At 40.0% G+C, this 16,304-nt stretch overlaps 1 protein-coding gene across 2 annotated transcripts in view; it reads left to right on the top strand.

Moving 5' to 3' along the window:
* Positions 1–16,304, top strand: part of LOC124616795 (CDK5 and ABL1 enzyme substrate 2) — a 179,612-nt gene that overhangs the window by 65,855 nt on the left and 97,453 nt on the right. For both annotated transcript variants that reach the window (XM_047145210.1, XM_047145211.1), the window contains exon 4: positions 13,458–13,578. In XM_047145210.1, coding sequence (XP_047001166.1) covers positions 13,458–13,578 — 121 coding nt within the window. The remainder of the gene's footprint in view (positions 1–13,457; positions 13,579–16,304) is intronic.

The raw sequence follows: 16,304 nt of genomic DNA, 5'->3' as shown, positions 1-16,304 counted from the left end.
TCATGCATTGCGTAACGAGAGCATTAATTTTACACTTACTCAATTAGACACACATCAAGCTGGTAATGGTTGGATTACTGTTGCTGTTGTTCGTTATAATGGTGATAAAGTGAAGAATGTTACTGGTTTGGAAGGTTTTAATGCAAGAGATGTGATAGCCTACCGCACTTTTCATGTTGGAGAAGTGTTCAATAGAGATTTGGGTATTGTGAATTGTGTGATGTAATCCAGTTGGCGGAAATTCCTGGGGCACAAGACTTACAATGGGTTACAGAGAGAGTCCACTAGCAGCTGGTGATCAATATAGATGGCTAGCAGTTGCCTTCCATGTCGCCTTTGAACTGATGAATTGCCTCATAGACTACGAGGAGTTCGTGTTCGTAGATGGAGCATTTGGTTTGGCAAGGAGTCAGTTTTCTGATAGAGAACTGCGTCAATCGCAAAATCATTTACATCCACGATTATTGTTAAACAGCCTTTGAGCTTGCCGAAGGCATCGTGGTGGTTGGTTCACTTAGCTTCCGTTTACCATTAGTGTTTTTCCCTCGTAGGACTACTGTGATTGGGGCCTGAGTGGTGGCTGCCCATGAAAGGTGGCACCAGTAGAAATAGGTCATTGCTAGAAGTCGACGTAGTTCCTGGTAGTCTTGTGAAGATGGTAGTTGATAGATGAGTTCCATTCGTTGTGGTGTAGGGCGGGTGCCTATAGCATTGACAACGTGACTGAGAAAGATAATGTCACGTTGTCGAATTTGGCTTTTTTCCATCATTAATAATGATGCCATTGCCATAACTACATCATAAACTTGTTTAAGGTGGGACTCGAGCATGTCATTATCTGAGGAAAAAATGAGGTTGTCATCAAGGTTAGCAAAGCAGAAAGGTACCTTAAATAGGATACGTCCAGAAATGTTGCCACATTTGGCTGCATTTTTGAGGCTGTAAGCACAAAAAGGTACTCGAATAGGCTAAAAGGTGTAAGGACTGCTGTCCTTTGCACATCTTCCTCATTCGTCGGTATTTGGTGATAAGTTCATTTGCAATTCAGGATTCTGAAGACAGAATTGCCCATGATATAATTAGTAAATTTCTGTGTGTTTGGTATCGTGTAACTGTTGATTATAGTTGGTGCATTAAGAGTTCTGTAGTCACCACATAAATGTCAGGCACTGTTTTTCTTTGGTGCTGGTTTAATGGGTAAAGCCCATGAACTATCTGACTGTTCCTGATTTTAAAAGTTCAACTGCTGCCTTGGCCACACTAAGTTCATCTGGCAGGAGCTGACGTGGTATGTCTGAACGGAAATCCCGTCATAATGGGGATCCTGTTCTCTGCACCATTCCATTTGTGAAGGTGCACTGGGTGAATAACAATCGTGAAGAATTCATGAGTGGCTGGGAGTGCAGATTAGGAGCAGGAAGCACTTAGGCAGGAGGTGCATTATTAACCTCATTGGTACATAAAGGCTGCATAGATGGTGGCACTTCCTCTGAGGTAGTTGTAGGTACATCAGAAGAGTATTTTGCTTGTACTGTGAGATTGTAGTTGATGGTTGATGTCGGTCAAGAGTTCTGTAGGTGACATCAAGCTGTCTTGAGCTCATCAGATGTTTTTTGTGTTGCCAGTCATATATTTTTGTTCTGCTGTTAGATGCGTAGAGACTACAGGTAAGTTTTGGAGCAAAGAAACTGGTTTTGTTAAGTTCCTGCAAGCTCGTTAACACGGTTGAGTAGATGACAATGATGACCATCCATCGGAGTGCTCTGCTGCTTGTCAGTTGGAGGAGATGTAATAAGGGGAGGACGTGACCAGAGAGCCCGGTGACTGACAACTAATGTCGCAGGGAATCAGTGTGCTGTGAACAGATCCCGTAGCAGCTGGGAATGGAAGAGAAAATAGGCACTGAGTACTAATTTTCTGACATCTGTGATTAAAAAGTTCCATGTGACCATTGTTCCTAACTCCAGGTGTAGTGTTTAGAGTCATGAATGGTGATAACTGAACTGATAGTTGCACAGAACTGGCTGTCTTGTCATTTGCTGTGGCGGGCGAGGTCGGAGGTGCGGAACTGATGTTGGATTTAGAATCGACTAAATAGTATTGCTGTCTGAGGTAATCCAAGATAGAGAGCCTACCATTGTCCCGTGTTGCTGAAAGGTGAGGTGGTCCATTGCTACATGAGATGAGCTGGCTTTATTGATAATCCCAGTCTGGTGCACTTGTTGTCAGCTGCATGACTCTTTTGAGCATGCAGGGCTGATGGCAGTTGTGCATGGCATCACCGATACCAGCAGAGACATGAGGTGGTGGCCTGGGGTGCAGTTCCCATTAGTTTGTTTTGTTGACACAGCTGTGTGGAGGTCATTGTCCCTGGTGGGGGCTGTGACATGACAGTTAGTGACAGTAATATGTGGTTAAGCTGGCTTGGCTGTCACAGGGAGCAGTGCACACAGGCTGGTGCTGCTGTCTGTGCATTATGGTGTAGTTGTCAACTGAACTGATACATTGCTGGTATTGAGTAACAGCAAAAATTCTGCAGTCCACTGATTCTCACTGATACTCACTGATTGGCGAGCATGGCAAGCTGCAGTTGAGATGGTAGATGTCCACAGCTTATTGTAGAGCATCAACTGGTAGTTGATTAATGTTTGTAACTGTTGTGCTAGGCATGATGTAGTTTCATGTTATCTGTTCGTGGTAGATCACTTGCTGCAGTTGCTCGTAAGGAGTGTTGGAAAGGCGTTGCAGAAGTGCTGATTCGTTGTAGAATATTTGTTGCCCACCGTTGGTGGAAGGATGTTTTTACTAATCATGTCTGCATATTCACCGAAGTGGCTGAGTGTGATGAATTTTGCAGCGTCAACAATAACATGAGCAGCTAGAATGCTGTCCACTATGGGGAACAATATGGAGGGCTGATTGGAATGAAATGGTGGTATCTTGGGGTGTGCACTAAACTGGTTAGAGACAACCTCTGCGTGTGATCATGCCGATTGCTGTGAAAGTGTTGGTGACAGTAAAATAGGTGAAGGTGCCAAATCCGTACATGCTGCGGTTGATAGCATGGGCAGACTGTGCATCTGTATGGGTGGATGGGTCACCAGGTCACAAATTAGTTCTTGTAGTATTGAAGAGACATCATTCACAGCAGGTGATCGTGGGTACAATCGGTCAGGTAGTAGCAGTTGAGAATGGGTCACTTGCCAAACAGAAGTTGTGATATTTCACAATAAGTGAGTCATAGGACACCATTGTTTAACATGATCCACAGTTGTTGATGCACTGCACTGGCTAGTGCCACTGTTACTTTTAACAAATAAATTTTTTGGAAGAGTCAGTTGCAGAGCATTGTATGTCGTGGCACTTCACTCATACGCGTAATCTGCAAATTGCGATACATAGTGGTTACACTATGGCTGTGTTGTTGATGTTTAACATCCAGTTCAATGGATATTTGCCATAGTTCGCAGTCAACGCAGATCACCATGTAGATCCATATGGTGAGGGTATGGTGCGAAATATACATAACACAATATGATACAGACTTTATACTTTACTATGTCCAAATAGTACACAGTGAGGAAGCACATTTAAATCATTTGAAACCATAGAATGGGCTTTCACTACACAGTCTACACGAAAGAAATGGATGTTACACCATGAAACAGACACAAATTTGAATACAGTGAACAGTGGTGAAGAAGAAGAATATTGACTCGGGGGAGGTTTGAATATGGCTTGCCCACTTGGAATTCTAACACCATGACCCCTTAACCACGACGCCGTCACTTATTGAGGTTTATGCATTTCTTGTCCTTGGATCATTCACATTTTCCATTTTACCCTTGTCTAATCTAGCACCTAGCTCCATCATATCAGTACTTAAGTGTGCATAAAATTTTTTAAAGCAGTCCAGCATAGTCACCTCCAAGCCTCTCATAACACTAGTATTCAATAACTTCAACATTACCTTTACAATTACACTTAGCTTACCAATGTAGCAGTTCTGCGGTTGTCAAACCACTTGTAGTTAATAGCACAACTCTACCACTACCACTCCCATTCCAGTCAACCACAAAGACGCTTCAGTGAGTACTGAACACAGCTCAAAGAATTTCTTGACGTGCTTGCCTGGTTGTGGTTCTGATAGAAAATGGTGGTGATGCAATGTACTTCAGGGCTGGATGCTAGGACACAGCTGAAGCTGATGCTGTTGATGGATGAGCCATGAATGTGATCTGTGACTGCTGCTGTGAAGTTGTTGTGGACCTGATAACATAACTGAAGTCCTCCTGTGGACAAAGAACTTCCAGCTCATGGACCAATTAATTTCTTCTTCAATATAAGCATAGTCAACAGATATATTGATTGTTTGTCGACTAGTCAGATCTTCTGCAGATTCTTAAGCTGTAGTGCTGGCAATTGCTTTTGCACTACGGCATAATGTTGGCTGTTGACCTTTATTGCTAAGGACAGCCATCCTGTTTAATGAGAATTCTTCTGATGAAATCTGTTAATTTATGCTTCTCATCAAATTCATGTTTAATTTTCAACACAGAAATGTTTATTGTGCTGTTGGTCACCAAGATGAGATATTTAGTACAGTATGTGATGTGCTATCCTTGTGAGTAAATTTCCAGTAACTATTAATTAATAATTATGATCATTTACGATTTGAAGTACGGAGTCTGACTAACAGTATGTGTCTTCGTTAACGTAGACTTCATCTCCACCTGCACTACTTCTGTACTGGAAATTAAGAGGTCTCACACAAATCTCAACTTTCCAACAAATAAGTAGAGGCCTTCTTCTTTAATATCAATATATTGCCTGATTTATTATAATAATCAAACACTTATTTGTACTTTGACAGACAAACTGTATCAATACATGTACTCAGTAAACTGTCATTTGTTAGTAATTGATGTTCATTCTCTCCTGAGTGGCAGCTAACTGAATGACAACCAAAACATTTCCACTGCTGTTATGACGTCATTCTGTTTGTCACAGCAGTCGTTCTGCCATGGCTCATACGATACCTCCAGGACAGGATCCGACGACATGGAATAAACCAGCCAATCAGCAGTCACAGCAAAGCGTTGTAAGAGTGCTATCATCATTTCAAATTGGAGATACACTACATCAGTCCCTTTGCAGAGTACATTCACATACACACCACTTCATCAAAGTGGCATGTTACACACCACAGGGTCCATCCCCTTAGACAAAAGATTTAAAGATTGTTGTGAAATGTACACACATGGCGATAATGCTAAGGCTAAACATATATTGAAAGGAATTGCAATCATTCCCTATACCAGATTTGTCTACTCCAAATGCAGAAATGATTCCATCTAAGTTCTTTAAGAGTGAAGTAATCATAGTATAGACTAGTTGTCATATGTGGATTAACTCCAGATAACTAAAGTGCCCGTCATTTATGACGGCGGCCGAGTTTAGGTTTGTTCTGTGCATCTGACATCACAAAACACAGTCAGCCAATGAACAGAGAACGACGTTGCCAGAGCTCGACTGCAGTGCAGAGTACGGACGAGTGTCTTCAGTTTTAGAAACGTTCAGTCATAAATAAAGTAACTGAATGAAAGCAATGTCTTGATAGCAGACTTTATATTAAAGAAAGTTTGGAAAAACCATTCTTTATACCAGTTGCTTCATATTCTATTAATTAATTAAACCAAACAAGCAATAAGCCTCCTAATTCAGATGATAGCATGGAAAGGTGTTTGTATCATTCTCACGAACTGCTTTTTCGTAATAAAGAACAGCGGTAATTGTTTATTTCCTATTGTACGAAACGTGAGTAATTCATAGTCATACCAACAGTGTTTGTCGGTATTTTGCGTCCTAGTTTAAATTCCTCCAGAAACTATATTGAAGGATGAGCTGCGTTAGCGTAATGGTTAAAGTGTTTGGCTGTGAAGCGAAAGGTTCCGAGTTCAAACCTTGATCTGTGCTTAATATTTTCTTTATTTAAAAACAATATCGAAGTGTCTTACTTCATGAATTTTATTCGTTTGAATGTAATTTTTTGAAATTTCTTGTGGCAACTGAAATCAACCATACGGAAAGTATACCCTATGGAATTTTATCTCTCCAAACTCTTCAAAATTTTGTGCAGTGGTTTACTACATTTAATGCTGCACAATAACTGCGTTGAACATGGAAACAAAATTAAGTCATTTATGGGGGGAAGGTATAAGTCAAGAAGATGTGTAAAAATCAAAGTTTTGGGCCAAATAGTTTTTGTGAAATCGAATGATAAGTGTGTCACAGCATTCGAAACACCAGTGTCTTCACAGGCGAGCAGTGCAGTGATAACAAAATTGCGCACAACGCGGAATGCAGGGAGCTTGTCTCTGTAGCAGCAAAAGGGTTAATGCGGTCGTGATGGTTTTACTTCATAAACTGCGCACTCCCCCCTAAACGTAAGTTTGCTTGGCGCGTGCAACTGGCAATGCAGCAATCTCCCGCATCTGGGCGGGCATGCGCGAACCACCAAGATAAAAGAATTGAACTATAGTAATCACTAAGCTCTAATCAAGAAATCCTTATACTATTCCATATTTATTACACGTGGATTTCTCACAAGCAATCCTTAACTGGTAATCATCAACATACACGTGACATAGCATAAATTAGTTCAAGATTGCATGCACATCTCTACAGAGTAATCATTCAGTTAACTTGGATTCTCAAAGTAACTTATATTCATGACAAATTCTGATCATCAACCAGGCTTACGTATTTCTTTGTATGCATAGACTAACCGCAAGTAAGACTGATAAAACACACACATCACTATTTTAATCATCAATACTTCCATTCTTCAGGATGAGTATTAGACGCTTATTATGACTAGTATAATGTCAAACGAGTATTAACCTTAACTATAATTTCCACCATGTGTTAACTGCATCCAGAGATTACTTGCATGGTTAGGTTAACTAACTCTGGCAATATGATAAGCTTACAGTTTCAAGTCCTGTCATGGTCTCCATAATGAAGTTTTCTGTCAAATGAAACATTTTCGTACTTGGATAAAATTTCGCGACTGCCATTAGTTATTACTTCTGACCTTCAACTTTTTTCTTCAATGATCTGGACAATAATGTATATTTCACCATAGTTGCAGACTTCTTTATTTCTGCATCTTCTTCTGTCAGATAGCTGAAATATTTTCTCAATTCTAGAGCTCTACTAAATTATCTAAACCCTTTTTCTACTAACTTTTGCTTAAAAGCAGGAAGCACTTCGTAAGAATGCATGCTACTGTAACATGTACTCTGTAATTGTATAGATAAAAAATCTACTCAACAAGTGGCAGCAGAAGAACAAATATAAAAAAAGGATTTTATGTATGCAAGCTTTCAGAGTCAGTGGCTTCTTCTGGTAGAAGGGTTGAAGTAGGAGGAAGAGGGGTGAAGGAAAAGACTAGAGAGGTTTAGGGAAAGGGGTGGAGTTCAGAAAAGCCATCTGGAACCTCAGGGTAGGGGAGACTTACCGGACAGCTAAGTCCTATCCAGTAAACCTCTCCTGACTCGAGGTTCTGGGTGACTTTTCCAAACTCTACCCCTATTTGTAAACCTCTCCAGTCCTTTTCCTTCAACCCTCTTCCTTTCACTTCAACACTTCTACCAGAAGAAGGACCCACTGGCTCCGAAAGCTTGCTCACATAATACCTTTCATAAGTGTGTTCTCCTACTGCCACTTAGTGAGTAGATTTTGTTTATCCAATCTCATTATATTGTCAAAAATTGATTATTTTCATTGTTATAAAATGTACTCTGTACGACATGATGTGAATGACAGATCTCTCAGATCTTAATGGTGGCTCAGTTTATTCTTTTGTTTCCATGACAGCATGCCGATTGTCATGGTACTCATTGCTCTAAGCCATGTGGCGTATCTCCGAGCAGGGATGAGACCTCACGGAAGAAACTGTGCAAATAAGTGGGAATGTGAATTGAGGTAAAGGAGCTACTGTCATCCTGCCTTGCAGAAATGCTGTGTCCATCCACATCGGATTTCATGCACAAATGAGATAAAATTCCCAAACAACGTATAGATCTTCAACTTACTATAAAAACTAAACAATATTTTCAGGATGGTGGTCATCATTCAGCAATACTATAGACATAATGCAACATATCACTTCACCAAAGTGACACGTAACACTACAGCCACCTCCACCATGCACCATACAGTGACCTGCAAAGTATGTATGCAGATGTAGACATATTAAAGACATTGACCATTCTCCATGGCTGGCAGCAACAGAGTGCCTGCTCTTGGCTCTGAGCCCCTTCTCACTCACTTGTCTGATTTCACATCTGACAGCTATAGAGTGTGTGTGTCCACTGCATGAATTCAGTGTAAAATATATGTCTGACCACATATGTTGTTATATTTAAGTGGAGGCTGGGTTTCATACTGTCACAAGTGGGGTTGGAATTTTGAGTGCCCGTGGTCTTACTGAATCCTAAATTTTGAATATTTCCTTAAAAATAATCTATAGCTTACATCATACAGTCAGTCAAGTCTACAGTAAACTTTAAATAATAAAGATTAGAAAATACCTCTCACAACAGAATTTAGGGTTTTCAGTTAAATACTGTGTGTGGATTAGATAAAAAAGGGGGGGGGGGGGGGGGGGGAAGGCGAATAGTAATGTTAGGAGTGATATCAGAGGAAGTGAAGCTCTTGCACCATGTTATATTTAAAGCCGTAAAGCCATTTTCAAAAATTTGGCTGGAATACACTTTAGTTTTCCACAACTAAAATAAATAAGAGAACCTCTAACTTTACGGTAATGGAAACAAAATGAAGGGATGCTTTACTTTATCCTATGACAGCTAGTCTGACTATTCTTACATGTGACTCCATTCCCACCCACTGCCTACTCATTGGCATGCTAGAGGCTTCCTACCTTTACAGTATTTTTTTCACCGTATGATATGTCTTCTATGTACTAAGTTTCTCTGACATTGTTCCAGTGATACCTGGATGCTTGTTTTTTCCTTGTCATCACTTCCTTCTCTACTCTGTGATAGTATTTTCTTCCGGCAGTATCATATATGTGCACAAAGTTTCGTTAAAATTACTGTTGGCATTGCAGAACTGTGCTCACACTTGCAGCTTCATGAGAATGTATTTTTGAACATGATCTTGAGTTCCTTCTTTGAAACTTGTACATAGCCACTTTTTCTGTCATGTAACCATTAAAATTTGTTTTCTATTACTACCACAAACACTGCTTTAAGTTATTATTATTATTTATTATTATTATTAAACAGTGGAAACTCCAGTTGGGAATATCAACAATATTAGGAAAAGGATAGATTGACACTCACCGTAAAGATAATATGTTGAGTTGCAGACGGGCACCATGAAAAGACGGTTAACATATTATAGCTTTCAGCCAAAGTGTTCCTCCAGTCAGAGCAGCTGGTGTTTATGGTCATGTGTGCATGAGGTGTGCTTGCTTGTGTGAATCTGTGTGTGTTTTCTTTGCTGAAGAAGGCGTTGGCCAAAAGGTATAAAATGTGTAACAGTCTTTTCTTTGTGCCTGTCTGTCACTGAACAGGTCGTCTTTATGCTGAGTAGCAATCTACCCTTTTCATTATAGTGTTATTATTATTATTATTATTATTATTATAGCTTATTTTTCAGCTCCTCTTCCACTGCACCTAATGTCCTGCTAGTCCAACACTCTGCCAATAAAGAAAATTGCCTTACTCCTGTCAAGAATCAAGTCCCATGTAATCTTCCTGAAAACTTGTTGGCACTCGGTATCCCCGCTGGTGGATTTCTTTAACTTTTAATATATTGTTAGTGCTGTTGTGATCCAGGGAGCTATGGTTGCATTGTAAACAGAAGATAGAACATGGAGTGTGGATGAATGGTTCAGTTCATGCACAGAGGCACCAGTGAAGCAGTGGTATCTGCAATGACATTTGTTTATTGTGCAAAATGCACAGAGTTATAAGTGTCTTCAGAGTGGCATTGGCAGCCGAGCTGAAACGCACATGCTGTGAAGAAGTACTGATAGTTTGTCAGCAAGTTGTGACACTGCTTCTGCAGGTCAGTGCTATGGCCACATGCTGTGGTGGTGGTTGAAAAGGTACGAGAAAAGTGTCACCTGCCCAGATGTTCCTCAACCAAGTGCAGCTTCACCTCAGCACTCTTGTAGTCAGCTTGTCGCACACTCTGGTGGAGACTGCCGACTGTTGTGTAGGATGCCAGTTGCCATGAAGTCTATGCCCTTGTCAGCCACTGTGGATTGACCAAGACAGTAGCACATGCTCATGATTCGACCAAGAGGCTTTGCAGACATTCCTTGCCTGTTTGGTGAGGAGATGGCAGCTTGCAAATCATTCCCAATGACCTGTAATGTTGGAGGGCTAGCCACACACCAGTCCTCCCATCCATGATAACACAGTAGGCTGTAACACAGGGCACTGCTGTGGTGAGCCTCAAGGTGGCTGCATCTTGATGTTGAAGTGAGCAAGCAAGTAGCAGGTTGCCCATGATTGATAAGCTCATTATGATTTCTCTGAAACTCAAAAGACTGTCATTCTCTCTGATTCTAGCGACATGCTCAGAATGGAAGCATAAATGGTCGAGCCCCTATCTATGAAGCAGTTGCTCTGGGTGTGTGAGCACTTTTGTACTCGTTTATCTACACATACATCTACATGTTTACTCTACAGTTCACAATTATGTTCTTGACAGAGAGTTCACTTAACCACCTTCAAGCTGGTTCTTTACCATTCCACTCTTGAACAGCGCACAGGAAAAACGAGCACTTAAAACTCTGTGTGAGCTCTGGTTTCTCTTATTTTATTACAATGATCATTTCTCCCTTGTTTTTAGATGCCAGCAAAATATTTTTGTATTTGAAGGAGAAAGTTGGTGATTGAAATTTCATGAGGAGGTAAACGAAAAACACCTTGTTTTAATGATATTGCCATCCAAATTCACATATCATATCCATGGCACTCTCTCTCCCGTTTCACAATAATACAAGACGAGCTGCCCTTCTTTGAACTTTTTCAATGTCCCACATCAGTCTTATCTTATGTGGATCCCAAACCATGCAGCAGTACTCCAGAAGAGGAGGAAAGTGTAATTTAGGCAGTCTCTTTAGTAGACTTGTTGTATTTTCCAAGTATTCTGCCAATAAAATGCTGTCTTTGGTTCACTTTCCTCACAATGTTATATTTGTAATCATTACAATTTAAATTATTTGTAATTGTAATCCTTAGATATTCATTTGAATTCACAGCCTTTAGATTGGTATGATTAATAGTGTAACTGAAATATAGCGGATTCCTTTTAGTACTCATGTTAATAACTTCACACTTTTCATTATTGAGAGTGACTTGCCACTTTTCACACTATACACACTATACACATATCTTGTCTAAATCATTTTGCAGTTGGTTTTGATCATCTGATGACTTAACAAGACAGTAAGTGACAGCATCATCTGCAAACAATCAAAGAGGTATGCTCAGGTTGTCTCCTAAATCCTTTATGTGAATCAGGAACAGCAGAGGGCCTATAACACACATTTGGAAAATGACAGATATTACTTCTGTTTAACTTGATGACTTTGTCAGTTATTATGAACTATTACCTTTTTGACAGGAAATTATGGATCTAGTAACAAAAATGAGATGATACTCCATAGGCATGCAATTTGATTTGAAGTTGCTTCTGAGGAACGGTGTCAAAAGCCATCTGGAATTCTAAAAATATGGAATCAATTTGACGTCCCCTGTCGATAGTACTTGATACTTCATGAGAATAAAGATGGTGATGGCTCTGAGCACTATGGGACTCAACATCTAGAATAAAGAGCTAGCTGTGTTTCACAAGAACAATATTTTCTGAATTTGTGTTGGCTGTTTGTCAATAAATTGTTTACTTCAAGGTAATTCATAATGTCTGAATACAGTATATGTTCCAAAATCCTACTGCAAATTGACTTTGGAGAACACAGTATATGTTCCAAAATCCTATTGCAAATTGACAGGAGTCTGTAAGTGATCGGATTACTCCTATTTCCTTTTGTGAGTGATGGTGTGACCTGTGCAACTTTCCAGTCTTTAAGGTGGATCTTTCAACTAGCGAGCTGCTGTATATGATTGCTAAGTATGGAGTGCCGTCAGCACTCCTTGGCTCAGTGTTGTAATTCATTAACTATTCTAGGTCACTGACATCAGTTCTGCCTATGTTTGATTTTACAGTGGCACTTGGACTATGAAGTTACATAGCCTTACTTCAAAGTGCCTTGTTATGTAAAGCAATAGTGTTTGTGTTCGCCAGCCAGTGTGGCCGAGCGGTTCTAGGCACTTCAGTCTGGAACCGCCCGACCACTGCGGTCGGGCGTTCAAATCCTGCCTCGGGCGTGGATGTGTGTGATGTCCTTAGGTTAGTTAGGTTTAAGTAGTTTTAAGTTCTAGGGGACTGATGACCTCAGATGTTAAGTCCCATAGTGCTCAGGGTCATTTGAACCATTTGTTTGTGTTTCTGTCTACCATGCTCTGAGGTTGTGTGGCAATGCTTGTCTCGTGCCCTTACACCTGTTACATTGGCAGTATGCCCCGTTGACAGTCTGATTGACATCCTGGCCCAGTGTTAACTGCCTCTGTTCTTAGCTCATCTGGTAGAACGTTTTACAAAATTTAAACATGCAATAAAATTACTCTACAGCACAACAGTGCAACAGAGCAAAGAGATTTTGTGAACAATTAACTGTTTGTGCTCATTTCACAAAATCTCTTTGCTCTGTGACAGTAATTTCCTGCATCATGTTACTGAGGTTTGAGGTTGTTGTCTGACATCTAAAAATGACAATTCAAACAGCATCTGAGAGCTGTCTCATCTGGGAGTACGCGTTTACCCTACAGGGAACCTATCATTTACATCTATCCCCCCAACCCCTTACAGACTCTAGACACACTACCTTGCTTACATACTCTGCCTCCCACAACAATCCTTCATCCTGGAAAACACCCTCTCCAGACTCTCAACACTTTCATCAACCTTCTTCGGAAAACCTAACCCCAAAATCAGGTTAGACCATGGGCTAGCAAAGGAACCTCATTTCCTTTTCCCCTGAGTGTGAGGATTTAGTCAACACCCAATCTACTGTACAACATTTAGCCAAAAGCACTTTGGATCAAGCAGTTTTGTGTCATCTGTGACTGGTCCATCTTCCACCTTATCACTTCCTGATAGCCTTTCCTAAATCTCCTCCCATTGAGTTTAACATCTCAGCTGTGTAACATGTTTTGATAGTGAAGTGTTGCGGCTTTTGACCAAATTGTTCATTTTCAAAAGTCATCTGTTTTAATTGGAGTACCATACTATACTTACACATATTTTTGAATTGTGTACTCAATATGTGACTTTTTGAAATCTTGTTCCAGAAATGAAAGAAGAGAAGGAGGACGGAGACGTCATGCATCAGGCACAAGGCCATTATCATCAATCAATGATGGCAGAGATCCATTTGATCTTCTAGGCCTGGAAAAAGGTCAAGATGGGCAAGTAGGTTAAGATTTCTATCCAACAGTACTACATGCACAAGTTACTGTTTAAAATTGGAATGGTTGTACCTTTCACCATTAATTTAGATAATATTCTTTCAGAAACTGTGCAGTGGTTAGTGATTGAAAATTTGAGGAATTTTTTGCTGTATTTTTAGCTGAAATTTTCAGTCGAATAGCCCTTCATCTCCCTCTTGGTATATGCCTAGGAGCTTCAGTTTTTCCATCTTTGACAGTATTCTATCACTTGTCATTCTCTTTACAAGCCCATACAAATGAAATCTTGATGATTCTATCCTTTCCTGTAAAGGCATTGCCTTTGTCATCTCCCTGATCTCTTCATTGCTTATTCTGTCCATCCTTGTAACTTCCACTCTGTTTCTGTGAAATTTCATTTCATGTGCACATATCTTGCTTAAGTCTCTTTCTTTATTGTTCATGTTTCTTAAGAATAGGTCAGGATAGGAACAGAATATGATTGCTACATTATTCTTTTGGTCTTCTGTGGAACATCTTTATTCCACATGCAGCTGCTGACACTTGTCAGAAATGCTTACCTTCCTCTTTCATTGAAGTCCATCCCATGTCTTTCGTTTGATACCATTACATATTATAGAAAGATATTCGAAAGTGTCAACTTGACATGATTGCGACAGGGAGGAAGGTGAGGACTGCCCCAGGTTTCAGGTTGGCAGGTTAACTTGGCATGTTATTAGCTTATTTTGTAGAAGCTAAAGAAACTCTAAAATTAAATGTACAAGAAAGCTGAAAGGTATTTAAGAACAAAAACATTATATAGCATTCTGGTGCAGACGAAAGACCAAACTGTATAAAATGATACTGAGAGTAAAAGATAACATCCCTCTTGAGAGAATAGAGAAGACATAAGTTAATCCCCTCCCCTACTATCAGTAGGTGTCATCCTAGGCATAGACATACAACTCAAACCTTGATGATTCTATCCTTTCCTTTGCAAGTCTAGTTGTGACTCAGGAACTACTCGAGTTAGGACTATCAATGCAGAGCCACTACTAAATATTTCATATATATTAATATTTGCTACATTTGCCAGAATGCTGTATCCATCACTCCATTAAGATAATCATTGAGGAGGATGCTTACCTCAATAAACTGATTTGGTGTGGTCCTGTGTTTCCTCAGTCTTCATTTTTTCATGCTGACAGTGTCATCATCAATCTACAGGAAAAATTTCATCTGCTGTCATCTCAAATAAGTAATTGCCCTACACTTCTTTCGGTGCCAAAGTCTTTAGAAATTTTACCATGAAATTTGTACTTTTCTCTAATTATGTACTTGTAAAGTATAAGTAATTTGGACATCAAAAAGAGTACTTAAAAAACATTTTCTTTTTTCCAGAGCAGTGTTCCCTACGAACTGCTTTGGTCGAACTGGAAATTTTTGCCTCTTAAATAGCAAAACCCCCCAAAGTGTAATTTTCTTCACTAGTTTTCTAGTGTCGTGTGCTCCTGTAGGCTGTTACACATAACCTCTATCCTTCTATCATTTACAAATAGTTTGGAAGATAAATATGAACCTCCCATTCCAGGAAATGAAAATACATTTACAGTAGAAGCTCTTCTGCTTTTGAATGTTCGCATGAACATTGAAACACAATACCTCTTAATACAGTCCCCCCCCCCCCCCACCCCCCTCCTCGTACAACTTGATGTTCCTATATTAAAGTGGAAACAGTGCAGCCAATGTTGTCATTGCCTATGCAGTGGCAATAGTGTGACAGCTCCCACTTTAAACATGGGAACATTTGGAAGTCAGTGGACATGAGGTCAAGCTGTGTGGAAGTTGATCTATGTTTTCACACTCAAACTTCTCCTGAAAAGCTGCTGTTGCCACTTTCATTTAAGCTTGTGCATTGACATGAGGCACCACATCTGATAGCAACAGCTTTCATTACCAGAATGATATTTTCACTCTGCAGTGGAGTGTGTGCTGACATGAAACTTCCTGGCAGATTAAAACTGTGTGCCCGACCGAGACTCGAACTCGGTTTCAGCTTTCATTACGCTCTTTGTACTGAATTTTCACTAGAAGCTTTATTTATTTGTTGTGTGCTCCTGTATGAAACACAAACATACACATCTTAACTAGAATCTAAATACGAGGTGTGAGAGAAAAGTAATGAGACTGTATATCTACCAAAGTTTTTATTTTCTTCAAACAACAGTATTGTCAACTTCAAAGTAGTTCCCTTCAGCAGTTATAAACCGGCTGAGTCATTCCTAGTCGTGGTAGCAGCTCTGAATGCCTTCAACTGGTTGGGTTTTTAATACATCAGTCACATTCATTTGAATGTTCTCCAGAGTTCCAAAATGACGATCTTTTAGAACATATTTCAATTTTGGGGAAAAAAGGTCACAAGGACTCAGATCAGATGAATAGGGGCATTGTGGAACAACAGGATTGCCTTTTGAGGTCAAAATTTCAGTTATTGGAATGGTCTTGTCACATGGAGTGTTGTCATGATTGGAGCATCCACTTGTCTGCAGTTTCAAGTCTCACTTGATTCACCCTTCACCTGAGCCTTTCAAGGACATCTCGGATTCTCCAAGCATAGTATAAAACTTAGTGGCATAACATTGCTCAAAATTCTGATGTTTCTTCTTGGTAACACACAACAAAAACGCAACTTCATGGATGGCATTCTCAGAAATCTAATAATGGCCATAGGAAATACTGCCAGAAAAAAGC

This window comes from Schistocerca americana, chromosome 5, assembly GCF_021461395.2.
Source record: "Schistocerca americana isolate TAMUIC-IGC-003095 chromosome 5, iqSchAmer2.1, whole genome shotgun sequence".
Lineage (NCBI taxonomy): Eukaryota > Metazoa > Arthropoda > Insecta > Orthoptera > Acrididae > Schistocerca > Schistocerca americana.
Note: the sequence above shows the minus strand (reverse complement) of the source record. Positions and strands in the feature narration are given on the sequence as shown.